At 35.5% G+C, this 26,169-nt stretch overlaps 1 protein-coding gene across 2 annotated transcripts in view; it reads left to right on the top strand.

The window, feature by feature from the left end:
* The window catches only part of INTS6 (integrator complex subunit 6), a 92,735-nt gene that overhangs the window by 20,595 nt on the left and 45,971 nt on the right, over positions 1-26,169 (top strand). Inside the window, exon 4 of one of the 2 annotated variants that reach the window (XM_058686361.1) lies at positions 2,151-2,240. In XM_058686361.1, the coding sequence (XP_058542344.1) occupies positions 2,151-2,240 (90 nt within the window). Of the gene's footprint in view, positions 1-2,150; positions 2,241-12,583; positions 12,723-26,169 lie in introns of those variants that run through there. The other variant, XM_058686366.1, reaches the window with a different exon arrangement.

Genomic DNA, 26,169 nt, shown 5'->3' with positions numbered 1-26,169 from the left:
ACCACTCCAAATCCAGTTTTATTTGAAGAAACATTCTATGTATCTATATTTTTATTAAGTTTGAAAACTGCCACTATTAGAATTTGGAGAGGGAGAACGATAAATTATTTAAGGCCAGGCTAATTAATGGAAGAAGAGGACTTAAACTGGGCCTTAAAGAAAAATTCGGAATTGAGTGGGTTGTGGGCAGGGAAAAGGGAAGACATTCTATGAGGGGGAACCAGGTGAAGTTCAGCAGTGACAATGAACATGGCCTGTTTATAGATCTATGAGAAGACTTATATTATTAGAATTTATTATTTATGTTGGGGGTGAATGGTGTGACAGGTAGTATAGTGTAATGTTTCTCCAAATGTATTCCACTTACCATGAATGTTAGTATAGTGTAATGTTTCTCCAAATGTATTCCACTTACCATGAATGTTGTGGAGAAGGAAGGGAAGGTAAATTCATGTTTGTTTGTTTTTTTAATCCCCTGCAAGTCTTCTTTAACAGTTGGATGCTTCTATGCACTCGAAATCTTCTAAAAGTTATAGCCAACATATTTTAATTTGACCAGAGGTTGCTTTCCCCATTTGGAATTATTATTTCCTGGACACCTGTTTGAAAAATGTATATGCCACCTGCAAGTTGTATGACTTGATCAAGAAATTTAAACTGCCAAATCTCCCCTTCCCACTTTATGAAGATCAGTTAAAATCACAGTGTATGTGAAGTGTTTGTAAATACATTTAACAAATAGAGTATATGCTGTAATATGCTAGTGACTGAGAGCTATATAAGTGTAAGGGAAGTTTATTGAACTATAGAATATTACATGCATATAACCCTTCTACATCCTTGCTATTCCAAATATGGTTTGTGGACATTAGCATCTCCTACTTTGCAGTCTTGTTAGAAATGTGGAACCTTAGGGGTGCCTGGTGCCGGTTAAGCGTCTGACTTCGGCTCGGATCATGATATCTCGGTTCGAGTGTTGGAGCCCTGTGTTGGGCTCTGTGCTGACAGAACAGATTCTGCTTCAGATTTTTGTCTCTCTCTGCCCCTCCCCTGCTCACGCTCTGTCTCTCAAATATAAACAAACATTAGAAAAGAAAATGTGGAACCTACTGAACCAGACCTACTGAATTAGAACATGCATTTTATCAAGATCAAAGTGATTCATATACACATTAAAATTTGTCATATGCTGTTCTGCATCATATCCAGCAAAACTTCATTCCATCCTTTCTTGAATGTGTTAATGGCAGAGAATTTGATAATTTTCAAACACAAGGTTTACGTCTTGAAATTCTAGCCTTTGGTCATAATTTTGTCTTAAATGTGCCTTAATATCTTAAATGAGAGCCATTTATATGTAAAAGATAAGTTTATGTTTATCTGATTCCCTCATAGAATGTGTCCCTTGAAATTGATCATCATACTGAGTAACTTGGCCAGAGATTTGAGTGGAAGTTACCGAAGTTCTTTCACTTTATATATGGAGCATTTGAGAGTTTTGTGTCACTTGTCTTCCATTGCCTCTGTCACTGTTGTTTTTGTACCTTCTCTTGCCGAGCAATTTAAGTAACCATCCTTCTTAATTTTTCATATTGGGCTATCATTAAATTTCACTAACCTTAGAGTAGCCCTTGTGTTCCCATGGAACCAGATTTTAGAGCTCTTCCATGCATATATCCAGTCACTTGGTTAGATGTTTTGCTTACAGGCATAAATTACATTGCATTGTTATCTTCATGTACTATGTTGCCTTTCTCTTTAACAAGTTTTTCAGAAAAATATTGTCTTTTAATTTTGAATATCTAAATAAGATTATTAGAATTGAGCTATAGAGTTCCTTTTAAAAAATAAAGTACTTTTAGTTATTTAAGTATAAATGCTCACCGTAAAAAATTAAAATGATAGAAAAATGTAGAAAGAAGTGAAAAGTCTAACTTTTCCTCTACCTAATCCCATTTCTTTAAGGTTAACTTCTGTTCAGTGCATGTTTCTTTCTGAATCTTTTTTTAATGTACAAAAGGTATATACAGTATATAAAACTTAATAACAAGAAAAGTGGATTTATACAGTGTTCTAAGAATTGGCTTTTTACTCAGAAAAATTAAGCTGATGTCTAGACCTTAATATAATTAATGTGTTTTTGACTTTAGGGACGAAACCCCTTTTTTTTGGAGCCAGCAATAATTATTACAATTACTGATGGGAGCAAGCTGACTACTACCAGTGGAGTCCAGGATGAGGTAAGTTATATTCCTGTCAGCATAGATTATGCAATTACGGTTGAAAAATTATTATTTGTATATGTACTGTAGGGTATTGAACACCTTAAATAGGTTTGATTATTTGATGCGGCCTAGAGTCACTTGTCTCCTAGGACTTACATACCTTCTCTGTTCATAGCAGTGATCTCCAGATTTTCTTGAATAGGAATTTCTGTGAAAAACGTTGAGCCTCCCCCCATTCTCCAGCTCCACGTGTATTTTTGAGTTTATGTGAGGGTGACAGTTTCAGTTCATACAGTAAATTTAGTGAAAATGAAATCTTATTTTCAGGTTGAAAAAAAATAGGCACAGCACGCTAATAATTTCTTCCATATCTCAGTGGATTGTCATGTGCACTCTACTGTGGAGACTTCTAGACTAGACTAGAGCAAAGCCAAGAGGAGTTTAAGACTAGGAAAACTGAAGGTTTTTAGACACTTTTATTCAAGTCATGACTTAAAGCTAGCCTCACCTATTCTCTGCTAGCATTCTTTATGCAGAATTGGTCGCGTGTGGTATGATAGAGTGGCTACAATAGACTTATTTTAACTTTAAGCTGTTTTTACTGTAGTATTTGATACAGTTGACCCTTGAACTGTGTGGGGGTTCGGATTGTCGACTCCCTTGTAGTTAAAAATTTGTGTATAGCTTTTGACTGCCCCAAAACTTAACTATTCATAGTCTGCTGTTCATGGGAAGCTTTACCAATAACATAAACAGTCGATTAATCCCTATTTTATATGTTATATGCGTTATATACTGTGTTCTTAATAATAAAGTAAGCTAGAGAAAAGAAATGTTATTAGGAAAATCATAAGGAAGACAAAATACATTTATAGTGCTGTACTGTGTTTATTGAGAAAAATCTGTATATAAGTGGATGTTTGCAGTTCACATTTGTGTTCAAGGAGCAACTGTATTTGTTTTTCAGAATATATTGATATAGATGGGAGGTGTTTTAGACTACTTTTTTTTTTTTACTGTTTGCATTTGCTTTAGAATCTTAATTCTTGTATTTACAAAGGGTTTAATTAAGTAGGAAGAGTATAGTTTTTAAGTTTAGTAATTTTTAGAAATACTTTCATTCGTGTGATGTTGTGGAATGTCACTTGGACACGGAGTCAGGATGCGTGCGTTCTGGTCTTTGTTCGGTTACTTTCTAGCAGTGAACTTTGTACCAGTTACCTAACTTCTCCAATACTCTTTCCTTGTCCATGAAATAAGTTGGCAATTCTTGCCTTACATCATAGTTTTGTTGGAAGACTGAAATGAAATAATATAGGTCAAAGTGCTTGCTAGGCTGTAAAGCAATGAGCGTAGTATTGTTCTATCATGAAACAATGGAACCAGTAGAGTGGTCATTGCCTGATCTTGAGTTGTGTGGAAGAGAACCAGAATTGTTTTGTTTGAGCAGTTAATGTTAAAGGGAATTTAGGATATAATTCATAGAGATAGAACTGAAAATTTTAGGCAGATTAAAATTCATATGAAATAATTTATAGTCTATACATAATCAGTAGCATTGGAATGCTACATAGCTGAACCTAGTGGGTTTTTGGACTTTCTTGAACTAGGTTGACATGCATAGCCAATTATGTCCTGCCACTGTCAGGACCCAGATGGATATTAATTATATATATGAACAAGGAGTAGAAATGTTGCTTAACTTTAAATTTGAAACTTTGAAGTTGATTTTTCCCACTTTACTCTCCTTTTGAAAAATTTGAGAGGAAGATTTAGGTATCAATAATCAAATCAGAGGTATTATTAATAGAACCCATAGTAATGTCTTCAACTTTATTTTATATCAATTAAGTCTTCTGGTGGTTTGTTTGTTTCCTTCCTTAATGATTTTGATTTATAGTTGTGATGGCTGACAAAATATTTCTATTTTTTGTAAAATATTCCTACATGTAAGATTATTCATTCAAGATGCTCTGTCTTGCTGCCTTTGTAGAAATGTCCTTTGGGGTACAATATATTTTGTTCCTATATAACTGGATTCGTCATGTTTATAATATTTGTTTTGGAGGACCTCCTTTAAGTTTTAAACATATTTTGAAGTATAAATGGATATTAGAATTGCTCATCTTTCTTCCCAGGTTTTTGGGAGGGATATTGGAGAAATGGGACTGTGTGCTTACAGTAATCTAAAACTACCTGGCAAGTAAGATTGGGAAGATTTTCTTGTGGGCAAGCATCTTCCATTTTAGTTCTCTTGTAGCTTCTATGATAGTTAGCCTGGTACTGTGAACAGAGCTTATATTAAAAAATATTGATTATAGATACTATGGTATGAGTTTGGTAGTCCTCAAGATGAAAATTACTATTATTTATCAGAGGCAGAAGATTCGTTTGTTTTAAGGCAAAGGTTTATTTTGCTAATGTAGTTGGAACATAGGTCTGTGAGTTGTTTTGGTTTTCAAGGTTAGGAATGTTTTTGATCCTTTGCACATTTGGTTCTTAATGTCTCAACAAGACTCCTCTTGTGGGGCAGAGAGAATGTACCCCAGATGTGCATATAGTTGAAACGTAATTTTTGCTAAAATATTGGGAAATGTTGGTCTGTTCTAGCCCAAGTAATTAAATTATGTGTTTCATTTTAAGGAGTCTTTCAATTAATAAAAAGTATAAAGATGCTTTTTGTTTGCTTGTGTGTGTGTGTGTGTGTGTGTGTGTGTGAGCGCGCATGCACGTGTGCACATACGTGCTACATGTGATCTATGTTGTCATAATTTCTACTAGACAATGAGAAACAGAATTTTGTCTTTTGTCTCTTCCTCTTCAGATCTCTGAACCTTTGCTTTTGGCAAAACTTGATTCTTTTTTAGATTTATTGAATGAGTGAATATATCAGTGATTTCTATGCTTGTGTATATATAATTTTTGATTGCCTGTGGCTGCTATTGATGTGACCTGTTACTATTTATGGAGTTGTGCGTCCCACCTGACTGATATCCTCTGCTCAAAAGAGTTATACTATCTCACATGGGGTATTATATTTGATCTGCTGATGTTATTTTTCAGGAATACGTGTTTCTGCTGCTTTAAAATCATCCTTATGGCGTATAAGACGACTTAGAGCTCGTGTAGTCTTTTTATTTTACAAATGAGGATATTGAGATCCAGGGAGACAAAGTGATTTGCTCAAGATTATAACATTTTTTATTGCCAAAATCTGGATTAGAATTGATATATAAATTCCAAACACATCCCAGCCCCTCCAGACCAGTGCTTTTTTTCTGTTATGTCTCCTGCTTCTTTATTTGATTTGTTTTTTTGTTTTGTCCTAAAATTTATCTTCTGTTTACCTGATTTCCTGTTTGTCTACTTCACCTTTCTATACAATTGTGATGTAGACATTATGTTCTTGTTCACTCAGTGCTCACTGAATGACTCTTATGACCAGGGCATTCATTTCTAGGCAATGAGGATACAAAAGATGAACAGGGTAGATTTCTGGTTCTTTTTTTTTTTTTTTTTTTTTTTTAATTTTTTTTTTTAACGTCTATTTATTTTTGAGACAGAGAGAGACAGAGCATGAATGGGGGAGGGTCAGAGAGGGAGACACAGAACCCGAAAGCTCCAGGCTTTCAGGCTCCAGGCTCTGAGCTGCCAGCCCAGAGCCCGACGCGGGGCTTGAACTCACGGAGCGCGAGATCATGACCTGAGCCGAAGTCGGCTGCTTAACTGACTGAGCCACCCAGGCGCCCCGATTTCTGGTTCTTAAGTTTACAGTCTTATGGGGGGAGATTACTCATTAAATAGTTTTATTAAATAGAGATATATACTAAGTGGGAGCACTAAAGAGGGAGGTGAGTGTTAATATGACCTGTTTTGTGTATGTGTTAAATCCTGTGTACTGTGAATTTTTATCATCATTTAAATTTTCATTGAATTCAAGGGTCTTGTGGATGATTTAGTATTAGGATGGACTCTTAGCTTGTATCTGAAATTATTATAAAGAAGCCTGGTATAAAGTTGTTTTGAGCCTAGAAAATAGTTAATAGAAAAACTTGGTGTCATATTCTCTTGACCTGGCTAAGTTTGTTGAGGACAGAATGACCCAATTTCTTATAACTTACTTGTCAAAATCATATAGGGATACCATTTCCTCTGTGATAGTTCATCACTTAGCAGTGTGTTAGGAGTTACGAGACTAACGGTTTTGTATTGCAGGCAAAAATCTTGAGCTGTATATGATCGTTTTACCTTATTTCATGACTTTAATTGTCTTTTGGCTTCATTTAATGAAAGTCCAGGTTATTGTCTGACGTGTCATGAGTGTGTTTCTAGTGTAGTACTTCTGAATAACTCTCTAGGACTTGGTGACTGTTGTGTTGGACGAGTATGTGTGTATTTTTTGCCTCTTTTTTTTTTTCTTTTTAAGTGTAGCTATTTGATAAAATTGGTTCACAATATTTTCACTTTTGAGGAGTGAGTTAGATAGGATTTTGAATTCTGATACACAAGAAAACTGTATTGCTTAGCCTCGTAGTAGTATTCTTTGATGTTGTTAAGTGTACGCACTAATGGCCAATTACAGTACCATTCATTATGTTTAGTACTGATGTATCAGGTGTTTTGGTAGAATCACAAAATCAGAATTATTGAAAAAATTTCGTTCTGTTTTTAATTTCCTGCAAAGATCCTCCCTAGCACTGTTTTGCAATGGAAAACTATTCTTACTATGATTCCAGGAACACATGGCTAACTATATTGCTCAATAAAGTAGCCAGAAGAAATCCTGCCAGTACCTTCTTGGCGGTGAATGGCATTCCAGGGTAGTGTAGTAGTTATTTTTCTCTTCCTTGAAAGTGCTAATAGTAGTATTATCTTTCAAATATTGAGATTTCTATATGCTGAAGAATATTTCTGCATCTCTTTATCAATGTTGTGATTGCCCTGGAGGCTAACGTTTTAGAGAAGATACTTGCAGTAAAAAATGAAATGTTGGCTTTTGACATTAAAAGTTTTGCCTTCTTGGGGCTACTGGGTGGCCCAGTTGGTTAAGCGTCCAACTTCGTCTCAGGTTGTGATCTCACAGTTCGTGAGTTTGAGCCCCGCATTGGGCTCTGTGCTGACAGCTCAGAGCCTGGAGCCTGCTTCAGATTCTGTGTCTCCCTCTCTCTCTGCCCCTCCCCCGCTCATGCTCTGTCTCTCTGTCTCTCTGTCTCTCTGTCTCTCTCTCTCTTTCAAAAATAAATAAACATTAAAAAAAAAAGTTTTGCCTTCTTATGACTTTCCCAGCTTTTTAAGACAAACTAGGACAACTACTTGGCAAATGTTCAGAAAGGGCTTCTGTAGAAAGAGAATGTCTGAGTAATCTCAGCTCTGTGTTGAAGTGGCTACAGATTAGGTAGGGTTTTATCTTTCAACTTGTCAGTTCTCAAAAGCTGATGCAGAAGTCCCCTCAGCCTTTGAGAAGTGGATTAGTGTTAGTGATTTTTCTGGATCATTCTTTGTAATGTAAATGGTTTTACCTTTTATAGAGATAATCTTTAGGATCTATAATTATGGTTTATTTAACTCTTTGTGATCTGTACTGATCAAGACAATCCAGAATTTTTTGAGTTTTTTCTTGTACCTGAAGTAATTCTGAAATCTCATCTCTCCTGCCATAAATGTTTTTATTTTAGTAAAGTCCCTAAAAATGTGTTAAAACTATTGAAAAATTTTTTTTAATGTTTATTTATTTTTGAGAGAGAGAGTGTGAGTGGGGTAGATGCAAAGAGAGAGGGAGACATAGAATCTGAAGCAGGCTCCAGGCACTGAGCTGTCAACACAGAGCCTAAAGCGGGGCTCAAACTCATGAACTGTGAGATCATGATCTGAGCTGAAGTTGGATGCTTAACGGACTGAGCCACCCAGGTGCCCTGTGTCAAAACTATTTTAATTATATCAGTCAAGACTTTTTTTTTTTTTTTTTTTAATTTTTTTTTTCAACTTTTTAATTTATTTTTGGGACAGAGAGAGACAGAGCATGAACGGGGGAGGGGCAGAGAGAGAGGGAGACACAGAATCGGAAACAGGCTCCAGGCTCCGAGCCATCAGCCCAGAGCCTGACGCGGGGCTCGAACTCACGGACCGGGAGATCGTGACCTGGCTGAAGTCGGACGCTTAACCGACTGCGCCACCCAGGCGCCCCTATCAGTCAAGACTTTTAATACATATTTAAAATAGTTGTTTTTTTCCCCAGTACACTTAGAATTTTGGAGCAACTTTTTCGTTCTTTTTTCTTTTTAAAAAACCTCTAAGGAATCTTGAGGAGTGTCATTGTAGTATCATGGAATGTACCCAAAGGATCTGTGTGTAAATGCATTTTTTTGAGTTTTCATTCATCCCTTAGCAGTGATGCCTCTTACTGATTTCTAGGGACTCAGTAATTTGTGTCTTAGTAGTTTGTGTTTAAATGTTCTAAACATATGTATAACATTACTGTATATGTTAGTCTCTATCAATTCAACTTTCTAAGGACATTTAATAAGAATTTGTTGGATACGGATCATTTGTATTTTCTTTTTATACCCATATTTTTGGCCCTATTCTCTCACCTCCTGGATTTATTATTCCTAGTGTGCTATAGAAATGTATATACATCTGTAATTGAAAACTGAAAATATGTAAATGGTAATATGTATATGTGTATATAATATATAAAATATTATATATACATTTATATACATATATAAACAAAATATATGTATATTGAAAATATGTAAATTATAATACAAATTTATAATTAAGAGAAGTTGATGAAATGTTTCAATTCGATAACCTATAGTGAATTTCAGCAACACATTTACAGTACTCTTATTGAATATATCTTTTTTCAAGGGCACGTGGAAAGAAAAACCCTTTAAGGATGGATTGCCCCTAGCCAAACATTTCAATAGAATAATTTTTTTAAAATACTGGCTTATCACTCTTTAATGAAGCTGTATGGCTACAATAAGTAATCTATTATCTAGAATTCTGTGGTAAGATATATCAAAATAATTTTTATTCAGCAGGTGAGTCAGTTTCACCCTGCATTTTATTAGCCTGTCAGAACCAATAAGCAATCAGAGACACCACACATGTAAGGAAAAATTTACTTAGAGATGTTTCTATTACCCTTCTGATTGCAGCTCTTCCATATATAGACTATAATGTTTAGAACGTTAGTTTTCAAATGGCTGCATCAAAATCACCTAGGGTATTTTATAAAATATTTATGGCTCAGCTCTAATTCTGAAAATTTTAGTTCAGTTGATTGTGACAGGAACCTGGGAATCTGTATTTTTGAAAATGTCCCAGTTGATTCTGATACACATATTTGAAAACCATAGTTTTAGAATACAATATAATTACAAATATGTATTTTAAACTATAAGAAACACATTTGAAAGTGAACAACTTTAACAAAGCACCTTCACCATTTTTCAACGTTTTTTATTTATTTTTGGGACAGAGAGAGACAGAGCATGAACGGGGGAGGGGCAGAGAGAGAGGGAGACACAGAATTGGAAACAGGCTCCAGGCTCCGAGCCATCAGCCCAGAGCCCGACGCGGGGCTCGAACTCACGGACCGCGAGATCGTGACCCGGCTGAAGTCGGACCCTTAACCGACTGCGCCACCCAGGCGCCCCACCTTCACCATTTTTGACTTACAATGCTAGCAAAATATTTTAAGATAAAAATTAATTGTTGACCTTTGGAATTGTTAAACTTGGGAATGGGCTTCCTGGGAATATGGACTAGGTCTTCTGTGAATATTTTTTACTGTGTTTGATATGATTTAGAATCGATTATTGGATAGCCCTGAAATACTAACATGTGTGCTGACCACAGTCTATAATTACTGCATTTATGGTATGCCGAGTTTGAGGAGGGCTTTTAGACCCTGAATATGAGATGAGGTAGGAGAGGAGAGGATAAGAAAAAAAGAGTAATTAATTCATATTATCTGTCATGTGCTTGCTATCACTGGCTTAAGGAGTTTTTATCCAAAGGACTGCATAGTATTCTGTTACCCTTATTGTGCTTTAATTCCTGGTTTGGATATTCATAGCTAGCATTATTAATATATATATATGTAAATATATATTTATTTTAATATGGATGGATATATATATATATATACACACACACACACACACACACACACACACACACACACTCTCAGATGAGGGCAATTTATAAAGAATTGGTGATAGTTACACTTAATTTTTGCTTTCTAGAGAGTTCCTGCTAAAATACCCTTCTCTAATGAATTGTTCTGATTTTCAATTCTTAAAGTATATTTTAGATTAGTTCATCAGTAATTGTGTGTGTGTGTGGGTGTGGGTGTGGTATAGTAACTTTGCTTGTGTACAAGAATAGTGGCACACCATACAATTATATTTAGTACTACTATTTTCTAGGTATTGGGGACACAAAGATGAAATTAAGCAAGGCTCTTGCCTCTAGAAGACATATTTGAAGATAGGCAAGGAAATAAGCATTTGTAACACACTGAGATAAATCTCATGGCAGAAATAAAAGCTTTTGAGAGAGCATAAACAGGGGAACTAGGTTATGAGAGATGAGTAAGGAATTGAGCCATGGTACTTCAAGAGGAGGGAATAGTGTGTGAAAGTATGAAGGCATGAAAACAGTATATGGAGAGACTTGAAATTATATGAGTGGAGTATAGAAAGCATAGGCAAGAGAAGTGGTTCCTTGAAATATAGGTAGAGGCCAGAAGAACCCCCTAAGGAGACTAGACATCATTCTGTTAACATTTGTAGAGGAAGTATTGGAGGTGTTGAGCAGCAGTGGAGTCTCATGATTAGATTTGCATTTTAGTAAGCTTACTCTGCCTGCAGGGGTGAAAGAAGATAGTTGAAGGATGGTAAACTGGGAAGAATTAGCAAACGACATGAAATAATCCAGGAGAAACATGGGGTGTGCCAAAACTAAGCCAGTGCTGGATAGAAGGGCAGAAATGTGAGTGAGAGATTTGATGGGTATGCTAACTAGGCAGGTCTTCAGAGATGATAAAGTAGGAGAAAAAAAATCAGCCTTTGAAAGGGATTCTGAACCAGGGTCCATGCTTGGGCTTTAGAGGGTTCTGTGAATTGCCTGAAAACATACTAGACATTGTCCATTTGTGCAATCATCCACATTTTTCTGGGGGACAGAGGTCTGTAGCTTTAACCATATTCTCAAGTAAAAAAAAAAAAAAAAAAAAAAGACGGCCTAGTTGTATTTCAGAGTTTCCAACTTGAGATCTGTGTGGATGTTGTTAGTGTTAACTGAAATGGGGATATTGGATATATAGTAGAAAGGAATATCAAATAATTGTTTGATAAAATATCTTGAGGGTACCAATATTTTAAAGGAGTTACAAGCCAACTTTTAAAACAATAGTTCAAAGACTTTTTCTTGCCTTTTAACATTATGTCCTAAGAAAAGTATTTTGTATTTAAAAACAAAGAAATATGCAGAATTTATCTCTAAATTTTGATAGAGTTTGTATTTTGAAGCAGATTAAATAAGTAAATCTTAAGTCATTTTATTACTTATTTATCAGGTCCTTAAGTTTTTAAATTTAAGTCATAGTGATATGAACATTTAAAATTGCTTATTTCAAGTAAGTGTGAACATTGAACTTGAGAATGCTGGGAGAACAGCATTGTGTGTGTGAGGACACCTTGTACTAGTGTGAAGTCCACTGAAGAGGATGCAAACCCAGTTTCTTTTCTGTTTATCAGTATGTGATTTAAGAATAGTTGTAGATTGGCTTTAACTGCACTAGTAGTTTTCTGCCAATTAAACTCCGTGAAAGTGAGCCTGTTAGATGTATTTTATGCCTCTCTAAGTCAGATTACAGTTTGAGAGCATGAAAAAGTTGAGTATTGGTCTCAATACTGGTGAGGCACAATCCCATAAGCCGTAGGCTGTTAGTTGTTTATAAATACCTTCATTATACTTATTTAGCTGTGTTCCATAAATAGTTATTTTATATAAACCTCCATTTTCAATTGTTCTTTTCAGACGTAATAAAATAGATACAAAATATTTTAGATTTGTGTATTAGGAATAAACTGTGCAGTGACTGGAACTATGGTCTTTACATCAAGGCAAGGCTGCATTTTGATCTAGACAAGGCTGTTTGGTTTATTTTTCCCCACGCTCTGTCTTTTCAGGTTGAATTACTGATTTTTCCCCCTTTGTTTTGTTTGTTGTGGTTTTGATGTTTTTTTTCCTTTCAGCTAAAGGAGCAGCCCAGTGGTTTTCAAGAAGTGCCAAAGTGCACTGACTGTCTCATGATGACTGGTGCCTCAGGGAGGGTCATGATTCCTGGATACAGGATCGACCTGATCCTGGATGTCACTTCAAGCAGTCAGATCGTGGGGAAAAGCCTTGTCTAATGGCTAGCCTTCCTCAAAAGTCTGATGCTAGTCATCTCGGAAGGCCTCAGAAAAAGCCTTAAAGGTGAGCAGAGTAGAGTGTAGTTCTCTCTGGGGGCTGTGACTATTGGTTGGAGAATATGATTCAACATAGAATGACAACCCTAACTTGACAAATCCAGATTCAACTGGTAAATTAACTTTAGTTTATACATTTGTTGGTGATGATGATCAGACCCCAACTTTTGAGTTGTTAGAAACTAATAACCTCTTAAAACCTTAAGATCTGTAAGGGGAGGAGTTTGAGATTTCCTGGGCCCTTCAGAACCTTAGGTTAGTATCTGTTGTCTTCAATGTAAGTAGCCTACTATCATAGCTAAGGAACATTTTGGTTATAAAATCAGATAAGTACAGATGGATTAAAAAAATTAGCTAGTGAGGTAATCTCTGAGTTTATATATTTATCATGTGTTAATTTGTATATCATGTATTGATCATGTGTATCAGGCAGTTGGGCTTCAGGATTCTGATGGACAAATTTGCATTTGATTTGTCTGTTATAATTAAGAAAAATTAACTACCTTTGAAGTAGTTTATGTAGTTCGTATTCTATTGCATTCAACTTGAAGAATATTAGGACTGTTGCATTATGTGAATAACATTTTTAGACTCAATAAAAAGATCTTTTAGAGACGCATTGAGCATTTTGTTTTGGAAAAAGTTTCGTTCTAGACTTCTTTCTCTGTGCTTTGAAGCACTTACAAAACCCAGTTGTCATATAATAACCTTGGTTGCCAAATTTTCAAGTAAACTCTAAAAATTTGTCCTAAGACTCAATAGGGTTTTTATCTATTTATTTATTTTGTTCTTGTTGTTGAGTTGCCTGTATTAGTAAAAATGAAAAAGTAATATGGGCATGCACTATCCCCAATGTTTGTACATTTTTATGTTTAGATATTATAAACGTATAAATGTGTGTGTATATATATATACACGTATATATACACACACCTTATATTAATATTAGAAAATATCTACAAAAATAGAAATTTTTAAAGATGAGATGAAAAAACTTATACAAAGGAAATTCTGATATTTTCTTCCCTCACATCATAACGTATACCAGGAGTTTGCAAACTTAAAGGGCCAGGTAGTAAACATTGTAGGCTTTTCAGCCCATATGATCTGTTGAAACTACTCGGTTCTGTTGCTGTAGGGCAGAAACAGCCATAGACAATATGTTAAACCAGTGAGTGTGGCTGTAGTCAATAAAATTTTATTTACCAAAACAAACATGGGCTGAATTTGGCTGGTGAGCCATAGTTTGCTGACCTCTGGAGTCTGTCTTGTTTTGTAGACCACTGAATTGCGTTATACTACTTTAGGTCCTTTTCACCATGAGTTTTAGAGTGTAGTTGATCTTGCTTAATGAGGTGAGCAGAAAATACTAGTGGTCAGAATGTATTGTTTAGTTGAACAAATACTTCTTGAAACCGGTGATATTCAGACAAAAGGTTGGGTGCTGGGAGTATGAGTTTGGTGACAGAGAGGTCAACAGGTCATGGTGTAAGAAGTGAAATGATTACAGCACAAGCTGCTGAGAAAGTGAGGGTGGCGCTGGGAAATGATGTCTGAGGTTGGACTTTGAAAGATTAATTCTAGTTTGTGAAGCAGATGAGTGTAAAAGCATAAAAGGAAGTAGATGAGCATAAGGCATAAAGAGAGGAAGAGAACCTTATACACCTCAGCACTGATAGTTGACAGAATGTTCAGGAAAGAAGCAGCAGGAAATGAGAGTGGACAGATGGCATGGCCCATTGTGTATGCCCTGCCAAGGAATGGAGACTGTCTTAGAGGTTGATGGTAATAACCATTGAAGAGATTTTGGTATAAGAGAAAGTGATCAGATTTGGATTTTAGAAAGATAGTAGCAGTAGTGTAGAATAAACAAGTTGTAGGTAATTTTGGCACCTTTTTTTTTTTTTTTTTTTTAAACCTCCTTATAAAAGACAAAATTGTCTGTGGGTCGTTTTATGCCAGAAATAAAATAAAGGAACTTGGAATAATATTGAGCAATAAAAAGAAATGGAGTACTGACATGCTATATAACATGGACAAACTTCCAAAACATTATGCTAGATGCAAAAGACCACAGATTGTATGATTCCATTTTTATGGATCATCTATAAAGTAGATTAGTGGTTGCCTGGGGTGGGCTGGGGACTGACTGCAAATGGGGATGAAGGATCTTTCTGAGGTCTGGAAATGTTCTAAAACTGGATAGTAGTGATGGCAAACTATGCAAATTTACTAAAAGTAATTGGACACTTTTAAAATGGGTGAATTTTATGGTGGGTAATTATTTTTCAATAAAGTTGTTAAAATATTAGACCTCACCATTGAAATTTGTTGGAATAAAACTTTGTGAAAGAATTATTTTCATATCATTGATTGCCAGGTAATAAGTGCTCTTTCCTCTGAACAGATACTGTTCTTAAATTTACTAGATTAAAAAAAAGAATTTTTTTTTTTAACTTAAAGGATATGCATTGTAAGTAACTATGTGGAAACTACCAACTAAATGATTCAGATTATTAACTAAATTTTATAGAATTCCCTTTGACTAATAATTTAATTTTCCTTTCCTTATTAAATATCATATGAGGAGAACTGTCTTAAATGCTTGTATTGGATAATAACATAAAAAGCTAGAAATAGGGGGCTCCTGGGTGGCTCAGTCGGTTAAGCGTCCGACTTCAGCTCAGGTCATGATCTCACTGCTTGTGGGTTTGAGCCTCGCATCGGGGTCTGTCCTGACAGCTTGGAGCCTGGAGCCTGTTTCAGATTCTATGTTTTCCTTTCTCTGTGCCCCTCCTCCCACATGCTCTCTGACTCTCTCTCTCAAAAATAAACAAACATTAAAAAATAAATAAAAAGCAAAAATAGCCTAAGGGAAATGTACTTGATTTTTTTTTTTTCAAGGAAATCATTGCTAAAGGAAGAACCTGAAGTATGGTGATTTTAATTTGTCATTTGTTTTTCATAATTTTAATAGTCATTGAAAACGAATGAAAAGAATGCAAAGCAATTGGAAAATGGTTAATTAAAATAATTTATTGAGGGCTTACTATGTGCTAGGCACTGTTTCTTAGAAACAGATTCTTACTATGTTACCTTCTTTTATTCCTGGCTGCCAAAATAATTTATATTGAATGTAATCATTAAGAAAATAATGTGTAAGACTTAATTTCATTACTTTTCATTGTTTCAAGGTAATTTCATATCTCAATTCCCAATTCTGTGACAGTGAGGAAAATGAATGTTAGTAGAGCTGATTCTCAATTGAGAGGCATAGCTAGGACTAGTCTGTTGGGTTTTTTCTTTTTACTTCAGGTTTATTGCTCCTTACACTCTAGTGTGGGATTTAAAAAGAAAACAAAAAGCATACAGTACTGTATAAGGATAGACGTCTAAATCAATGGATAAATTGAGAGTTCAGAAATAAAACCCATACATTTGTGGTCAATTGATTTTCAACAAGGAAGCCAAGAGTTTAATGGGGAAAGAAGAATCTTTTCAACAAGTGGTACTAGACAACTAGATAGATAACCTTATGCAAGAGAGTGAAGTTGGACCCCTGCCTGACACCATATACAAAAATGAAATCAAAATATGTGGGCAGTGTAAATGTGACAGCTGAAACTCTTAGAAGAAAACATATAGGCTAACTCCTCATGACTTTGGATTAGGCAGCGGTTTTTTAGATATGACAATAGAAGCACATTCAAAGAAAAGGTAGAAAAGTTTAACTTCATCAAAATTAAAAACATTTGTGCTTCAAAGGATATTATCAAGAAAAGACCGTATAACAGGAGAAAATATTTGCAAATCATATATCTTCATAAGGGCCTAGTATCCAGCATATAAAAAGAACTGCTATAACACAAAAATAAAGACAGCCCAATTGAGAAATAGGCAATGGATTTGAAATGATATTTCTCTAAAGACATACAAATTGCCAATAAGTGCATGAAAACGATGTTTAGCATGATGAGTCATTGGGGAAATGCAAATCAAAACCATAATGGAATACCACTCTATGCCTATTATCATGGTTATAATAAAAAAAAATGTATAGTAACAAATGTTGGTAAGAATGTAGAGAAGCTAGAACCCTCATACATTACTGGTGAGAATGTAAAATGATGCAGCTGCTACCTACGGAAAATTAGTTGGCAGTTCCTCAAGAAGTTGAACATAGAGTTACCTTTTACCCCCAAACTCCATTTCTTGGTATGTACCCAAGAGAAATGAAAGTAGGTCCACATAAAATGTCTCAGTATCATTTATAATAGCTAAAAAGTAGAAACAATCCAGTGTTCATTAACTGATGAACAGATGAACAAAGTGTGGTATATACATACAATGGAATGCTGTTTAGCCTTAAAAGGGAATGAAATTCTGACATACTACAACATGGCCGAACCTTGAAAACATGCTAAGTAAAAGAAGCCAGATACAAAAGCCTAGTTACTACATGATTCCATTCCTATGAAATCCTCAGAATAGGCAATTCCATTGAAACAGAAATATATAGGGGTTGCCGGGGTTGAGGGTAAGAGTTGGTGCTAATGCGCATGGGGTTTCTCTTTTGGGTGATGGATGTGTTCTGAAATTACGTAGTGGTGATGGTTGTATAATTCTGCCTCCCTGGGTCAGCCATTCTAAAAAAATGAAACAAAACAAAGGGGAAAACTTGTGTCTTTACCCTCATGTACCCTATTTCCCTTTCTAATGATTTTCTTAAATCTTGTTTCCTTTTGTAGCAAATTTAGGAATTATTTCTGATATCCCCTTGACTTTTCTACCTTGTTTTTTATTCTTTAATCTGTTATATTCTGACTTCTTCCATTCTTAGTAAGGTCAATAATGCTTTCTCATTTTCCAAATTCATTCATAGGTTTTTGAGTTTTCTCTTCCATGAGGTTTTGCCTGCATTATTGAACACTCTTTCTTAAAAGTGGCTTCTGGGTTTATATTTTCCTGGCTTTTATTTGGCTTTTGGTTCCATTTAATCATTGATCTTGCTTTATGCCTATCTGTCCCCTTGTTACTTAGATTTTTTTTTTTTTTTTTTTTTTTTGCCTTTACACTTGACCTGTTCATTTCAGGCAATTTCATTTATTCCCACAGCTTCATCCATCAATATATACAGATTTCCATCTCTAAACAGATTACCAAGATGTGTTTTTCTAGCCATTATCTTTTAACTTTCTTACTTTTAATTTTTGAGATGGTGTCAGTTTATAGACATAACCCACATAAACAAAAGCTCTTTAGGGTCCTCATTAATTTTTAACAATGCAAATGGTGTTACAGTATAAATTGTTAGAGCACTGCTGCTCTCGGGGAGGGTGTGTATTTTATTGAGATATAATTGACATGAACATTAGTTTTGGATATACAACATAATGATTGAGCTTTCAAGATCTGCTCTCTTAGCAACTATCAAATATGCAATACAGTATTAACAGTAGTCACCATGCTGTATATGACAGCTCTCTGACTTCTTTATTTTATAATTGGAAGTTAGTACCTATTGTCCCCTTTCTCCCATGTTGCCGCCCCCAGACACCTTTATCTTTCTCATTGAGTTTTGATGCTAAGCACTTGGGCATTCTCCCTTTTCCTTTTGTTTCCTACCTTGGGATATCTATACTCCCTTTACCAGGTATAAAAGGCCCTTTATGATTTGATCCCAACTTTCCCCATGCTTTATTTGGTTTACATTGCATCTGAGTGCTTCACCAACACCAAAATGTTGTTCATTGAGTCCATCACACTATTTACCGGTGCCTGTTCCATGATTCTGGGGTGCTTCCTATCTCTTCCTACCTCTCTCTTCCCAAAATGTACTCAGTATTTGTTGAGACACTGGGCAAATGCTACCTTCTGTAAAGCTTTTAGGCATTTAGTCACATTTTTTTCTCTGTACTTCTGGGGCTTAATTCTTATCACTCTTACCCCAGTTTATATTCATTGTGTTACTTGTAAGCTTCTATTGCCACTAGATTTTGTGGTGGCCTATCACACGTCTTTCAGTTTGGAAACTCCTATCTTTTAACTTATTTCTTTGATATATTTTTTTCCCATCTGTGTCTCTCTTCTGACTTCTGAATTTATCCATTACTGTTATCCTCATTATTCTTATTTATCTTTTCTGTCCTTCTTCCATCTTTGTTCTTTCTTGGAGTTTTCCTTAACTGGATTGGTAAAGGGCTTGGCTTGTGCTAAGGTTTGTATATTGTTTTATTGAGATGAAATTTACATAATTCAGTGGCATTTAGTAAACCTTTCCTCGTTAATAAAACTCTCATACTGGGAAGAAATCTAAAGATGCTGTAACAGAGTGCATTGGTTCTTTAATCCTAAGCAGCAAATCCTGGGATAGTAGATTTCTTGCATATACCTTTTTCTCAACCAGATAATTTCCGTTTTGGTATCTTTGGCTGTTCAACTGTTCATGGAAATAATCAGAAAAATAATTGAGGGTTATAACTGTTGAAGGGTAAAACCTTAGGGAGAAAAAGGAAGTTGAAGGACTAAGTTTTGAGTCTTAGAACTATTCCTACATTTACTGGAAAGGAGGAAACTGAAATGAAACTTAAGGGCCTAATCCTAGTTATGTGGGTTTGTTGTTGTTGTTACTATTTGTTCTGAGGAAGAACTAAGGCTGTGTTATATTTGCGGAACGAAATTTAAGAAATACTCAGATTCACCAAAAAAAAATGTTAACATTTTATTTGAAGCTTTTTTTCATCCATATTATCTGAGCAAATCTGAGTAATTGGGATTAGAGTGGGACTTGATCCTGGAGGTGCCAGCTTTCTATTTATTAAATCACAAAGGCATTTATCATTAATTTGGTTTAGAACGTGTGCTTCTCTGCCTTTAATACACATTTTGTGCCTCTCTTGTTCTGCAACAAAGCAGACAAACTGACAGGCATCTAGTTGAACCTTCAAGAATTCTGAAAATCTTCTGGCAAGTTTATTTTTTAGGGTATTGGTTCAGCTCCTGTAATTGGACAAAAGTAACAGTGGCTTTAAAAAGATGGAAAACTTTTTCTCTCACATAAAGACAGAAGTGGTTAGTGGTGTGGGAGGTAGGGTGGTTTTGCTCCAAACTGTGTTTAAGTCCTAAGTTCCTTCTACTTTTTTGTTTTGTCTTTGCTTTTATGTGTAGAGTTGGTAACTGGTTTAACAATGTACTCTACCTAGTTCAGTGCTACAAATGAATTTCACCCTGTGGGAAGGAGTAAAGAATATGGAGGGCAGGCAGCCACCTAATGTGAGCGTGACGTAAAACTTGTATGTAGCAGCTCCAAGCAAAGTCCATCAACCAGAACTTGACCATACTTAGTGAGGCAGAACAAAGCATGTAATCTCTGCTTGGGTGGCTATGTGTCTAGCTAAAATTTGGGGGTTTTGATTAGAAGGAAGAGAGATTAGATCTTAAGCAGTTAGCAGTTTCTGAAATAAGATGTATGTTAAAGAAATTAATTTTATTTTAAAAGCTTTGGAAACTACTTTCTAGTATGACAGTTTGTTCTAGGTTTATCTTGTGCATTTTTGCTCCAGACCTGGAATCCTACATTAAAGATGTAACCTAATTCTCTCTGGTTTGAAGCTTTAGTTTCCTCAGCTTTTAAAACGGGGACAATAATAACTATATCTCATGGTTGTTGTAATAATTAAATGAGATAATAAGAGCTTAAGAAATTTTACTGTTTTTATTATTTTCTATTACAGTACAAAAAGGAGAGCTTCTAATTCTCGTAGAGGCCAGAGAAGACAGGGAAGGCGACGCTGATGCTGTCAGGAAAGACAGGGTATTAGGGGGATATAGAAATATTTAGAAACTTATCAAGACAAGAGACTAACCAGTGGGTGTGATCTCCATTAGTTAAGACTGGAGCCTAAGATTTTGTTTTGACCTTTAAAAAAACAAAAGCCCTTTTTCCTCATAGCCTTTAGCATAATCTCTAGTTACAGGTAATGTGTGTTCCTTTTGTTTACCACAGTAACCCCAGTGCCTGGCATAGAGTAGCTACTCAGTTGATATTCATACCATGAATGATTTTTACAGCACTTATAAATACCGCAAAATTTAGCATTTGATTACATATGTATATTATTTTTCTGCAGTTACTTCATAAGTGTTGCCTTATTCTTAGCTCTGCCATAGCTTGGGAACTACTACTAATTGATCCAGTTTCTTTGAAATCAGGAACTTTCAATTCTCTGCAGATTTTTGCCACTTGCCCTTTTTTTTTTTTTTGTGCCACTGGATATGGTACTCTGTTTGTATTGGTTTATGTTTACTTTGTTCTTGTTTTTATTGTCCTTTTTGTTTAGCCATAATTTATATGCAGTATAAGTATAGTACTTTCAAGTATAAAACATGAGTTTTGACAGAAGTAAATAAACATTGTGTCAACAACACAGTTATGATGTAAAATATGTCTTATAACTCCAAAAACATTTTGTTGCGCCCTTTGCAGTTAATTTCTGTCGTCATTTCCTGGAAACAACTGATCTGCTTTCTGTCACTGTATCTGACTGTCTATCTGTCTGTCTCCGTCTATCTATCTAGTTTTACCTTTTCTAGAATGTCACATAAGTGGACTCATGAGTACATATAGTCTGTTGGGTCTTGCTTTCTTCCACTTAGCATAATGCTGTTGATGCATCCACACAGCTTCATGTGTCAGTGGTTTGTTCCTTTTTATTGTCGGGTAATAGTCCAGTGTCTAGCTATACTGCAGTTTGCTCATTCAGTCACTAGATGGAACATTTAGGTTTTCCCATTTATTTTGATCGTTATGAATAAAGCCACTGCGTACTTGGCGTGTAGGTCCTTCTGTGGACATAAGTTTTCATTTCTCTTAGGCATATACATAGGAGTGTAGCTGGTGGGTGATATGCTAAGTGTATATGGAGCTTTATAAGAAACTGCCAAACTGTTCACTGGGGTGGCTGGACCAGTTTTGCGTTCCTGCCAGGAATATACGGGACTTCTAGTTGCTCTACATCCTTCCAGCGCTTGAATTTTTTCAGTCTTTTAAATTTTAGGCAACACAGCGGGTGTGTAGTGGAATTTCATTTTCGTTTTAGTTTGCATTCCCTCAGGACTGATGGTGTTGAACATCTTTTCGTATATTTATATGTCATCTGTATATCTTCTCTGGTGAAGTGAGTGTTCATAACCTTTGCCCATTTTTTATTGGATTGTGTTGTTAGTACTGAATTTTAAGAATCTTTTACATATTCTCGATACATGTCCTTTATTGGATACATGTTTTTCAAATATTTCCTATTAACCTATGTCTTGCCTTTTACAGTGTCTTTTGAAGAGCAAATGTTTTAAATTAATTTTTTCTTTTATAGTTTGTGCTTTCTGTATCCTGTTACAGAAATTTTTGTCTAGCCCAGTGTTACTAAGATTTTTCCCTATTTTTTCTTCAAGGAGTTTTATGGTGTAAGCTCTTACTTTCAGAGTCATGATTCATTTAGAATTTTTATGTCTCATGGGAGGAAAGTATTGAGATTTCATTTTTTGACACATCATTAGCTAATTGTGTCAGTGCCATTCGTTAAAAGGATAATCCTTTCCCCATTGCATTGTTGTGGCATCTTTGTTGAAAATCAGTTGGCCACTTGTGTCTGTTTCTGAGCTTTCTATTCTATTTTGATTTTTGTGTCTGTCTCTTGCCAGTACAACACTGTCTAGTCTGTTGGTTTTATAAGTCTACAGGTCAGTTAAAAGTCTCCAGCTTTTTTTTTCCCCCCAAAATTGTTCTGTCTATTCTAGGTGTTTTGAATTTCCATATCATTTTAGAAGTAGCTTGATAATTTTTATAAGAAAGCCTACCACAGCTGTTTTTTAAGTAAGCTGTATGCCCAACGGAGGGCTTTAACTTAATGACCCCCAAATCAAGAGTCCCATGCTTGACTTCTGACTGAGCCAGCCAGCTGCCCCACCTGCTGTAGTTTTGATTGGAATTACATTGAATCTGTAAAGTTACTTTGGAAAAAGTCGACACCTCACATTATTAGTTATTCCAATCCATGGAGATGGTATATCTCTCAGAATTTTTAAGGCTGATTTTTCTCGGCAGTGTTTGTACTTTTCATATATGTAGTTTACATATATGTAATTTTTATATATTTTGATGCTATTGTTAATTGGTCTTTCTGCTTTCAATTTCTGATTGTTGCTAGCTAGAAATGCAGTTGATTTTTGTATTTTGACCTTGTAATCTCTGACTTTCCTAAATTCACATACCATGTAGTAGCTTTTTCTAGATTTTTTAGCATACAGAATCATGTTGTTTGTGAATATGGACAGTTTTACTTCTACTTTTTCCGTATCTGATTGCTTTTTATTTCCTTTTCTTGCCTAAATGTACTGGTAGAAGCAGTGAGGATGGACATCTTTGCCTTGTTCCTTATCTTGGGAGATGGGGTGGGGAGTGAAACCTTTTACCATGTAAGTGTGGTTGATGTTAACTGTAGGTTTTTTGTATGTTCCTTTTATCAGATTGTGGAAGTTCTCTTTTGTTCCCAGTTTGCTGAGTTATTATTATTTTTTAATCATGAATGGGTATTGAATTTTGTCTGTTTTTAATGCATATGTTCAGATCATCATATGACTTTAAATTTTATAGTGAATTATTAAAAAAATATATTTTTTAAATTTTTTAATGTTTATTTATTTTTGAGAGAGAGAGAGAGGGACAGAACACAAGTTGGAAGAGGGGCAGACAGAGAGGGACACAGAATCTGAAGCAGGCTCCAAGCTCTGAGCTGCCAGCACAGAGCCCGACGCGGGGCTTGAACTCACGAGCCATGAGATCATGACCTGAGCCGAAGTTGAACGCTTAACCGACTGAGCCACCCAGGTGCCCCTAAAAAAAATTTTTTTTTTTACGTTTATTTATTTTTGAGAGACAGAGCACAAGTCGGGGAGGGGCAGAGAGAGAATGAGACACAGAACCCGAAGCAGGCTCCAGGCTCTGAGCTGTCAGCCCCGATGCGGGGCTGGAACTCACAAACCATGAGATCATGAGCTGAGCCGAAGACGCCCAAGACTGAGCCACCCAGGGGCCCCGTGAGTTATTAATTTTGACTGAGCCACCCAGGGGCCCCGTGAGTTATTAATTTTTGCTGTAAACCAACATTGTTTATGTGTATGTATATATATGTCTGAGTGTAACCTTGTTATATATTGTAAAGATTAGAAAGCTGATACACAAAAGTTGTGATGTAAGTAAGCAAACACAGGAACCCAGAAAGCAGCATTCTGAATTATTTGCTATAAAGTCAGACAGAAAAACAGATTTTAGTAAGGTGACAGTATATGGCACAGTGTACACATTAGATGGGAATCCAATAAATAACAAAGATATAGCAAAATGGGAGATTGTGGGTTTAAATCTTGTTTTTTCCTAAACCTGCAGTAACTTGGACACATGTATCCATCTCTTTGTATCAAGGTTTCCTTACCCTCCTCCCACCTCCAAATGATAATTCCTTATTTCTTTGATTCTAAGAAACATTGTCTACCCATTCCCTACCCTCTTCAGCTTTTCTGAAATCAGGAGAAATGTGTTGGCTTTTTCAGCAGGGAGGTAACAAGTGATGGACTCGTATCTGGTCATGCCTACGTCAGTGCATGTTTTAGGCATAGGTGTGGGTCATTTAGGTCTCATTCAGGCTGAACTGTTTGCTTATTTGCTTTGCTAGCACCTCATGTCACGTGAAATTTAAAAAAAAAAATTTTTTAATGTTTATTTTTGAGAGAGACAGAGTATGAGTGGGGGAGGGGCAGAGAGAGAAGGAGGTACAGAATCTGAAGCAGGCTCCAGGCTCTGAGCTGTCAGCACCTAGGTGAATTTTTTATATTCTACTTAAAAGAGTTAAAATGTTTCAGTTTAACATGAACATTTGGCTAATATATTTACAGAAGGGCTACTAAAGGAAGGTAAGATTTCCTTCGCATTCTCATTTTCTTTTCACAAAGTCTTAATTTGCATTAAAAAATTAAATTTTTAAATGTTTATTTATTTTTGAGAGAGAGAGAGAGAGTACGCAGAGGAGGGGCAGAGAGAGAGAGGCAGACAGAGGATCCAAAGCAGGTTCGCACTGACTGCAGAGAGCCCGATGTGGGGCTCAAACTCACAAACCGTGAGATATCATGTCCTGAGCTGAAGTCAAATGCTTAACTGACTGAGCCACCCAGGTGCTCCAATTACTTGCATTTTTAATTGTGTTTATTCACATATGTCCAGTTTTTTAAAAAAACTTTTACTGTGGAGCTTTCAAACATATATACAAATAAGGAAAATAAAATAATAAACATGAAGAACCCTTACCCAGCTTCAATTGTTACACACATTTTGTTGGTCTTGTTTTTATCTGTTCTGCTCCTACCCACCCCCCATACACATTTTTGGTGGGAATATTTTAAAGCAAATTCCAAACACTATCATTTCATTCATAAAAACTTCTGTATGTCTCCTTTAACATCTAAGGACAGCAAAATGTATCTGTCTGTATACATCAGCAATGTTCCGTACTCCAAATGAAACTTAAATATATTTTGACATTTTGTTAAATTTAAATTTAATCTTTTTTTTTTTTTTTTTAAGTAAACTCTAGCCCAATGTGGGGCTTGAACTCCCGGCCCTAAGATCAAGAGTCACATGGCTCTACCCACTGAGCCATCCAGGGGCCCTTAAATTTAATTTTAAGTTTTAAATAATTAAGTTAAATTACTTTTAATTAATTTATAGCTTACCAAAAATTATAAGGGGTCCAATCAATAATAGAGTCTAATATCTAGTCTATATCCCAGTTTCCCTAATTGTCTCACAAATGTTGACGGTTATTTGAATCAGAATCCAAACACAGTTCATATATTACATCTGATTGTTATGTATTTTTAATGAGAAGTTTCACAGAAGTTTAACAGAAATTTGGCTTCCTAATTCTTAAAAATTTTTAGAGAACTTATTGCTGTATGGTGAATTAACACTGAAGTGAGAAAAAACATGATACACGGAATAGGCATGCAGTAAATAGGTGAGGCAAAGAAAGGCAGTTAGAATTGCAGACTTCTGAAAGTAAAACTTCCCCTGATTATGAAGAACTGTTACTGAGAAATCAAACATTTGGCCAAAGTCAACTTTTTAAAGAGACGCATTGTATCATCTCGTAACTTATAATTGAAATGGAGATAATAATCAAATGGAAATGCAGATGAAACACTGGTAGTCTTTGAATTATACTCTTCAACTAAAGGTTAAACTAAAGGTTAAACTGAAGGTGCTAAACAGGCTATAAAAAATGACTGATGTTCTGCTTAATTTCTAAAAGCCAAAAGGGATTCAGAAGAACCTCTAGACCCAGTATGGAGAAGACACAGACTCAAACTATATGATCCTGAAACTCAAACTTAGTGATATTGGA

The sequence above is a fragment of the Neofelis nebulosa genome, chromosome 1 (genome assembly GCF_028018385.1).
Source record: "Neofelis nebulosa isolate mNeoNeb1 chromosome 1, mNeoNeb1.pri, whole genome shotgun sequence".
Classification (NCBI taxonomy): domain Eukaryota; kingdom Metazoa; phylum Chordata; class Mammalia; order Carnivora; family Felidae; genus Neofelis; species Neofelis nebulosa.
Note: the sequence above shows the minus strand (reverse complement) of the source record. Positions and strands in the feature narration are given on the sequence as shown.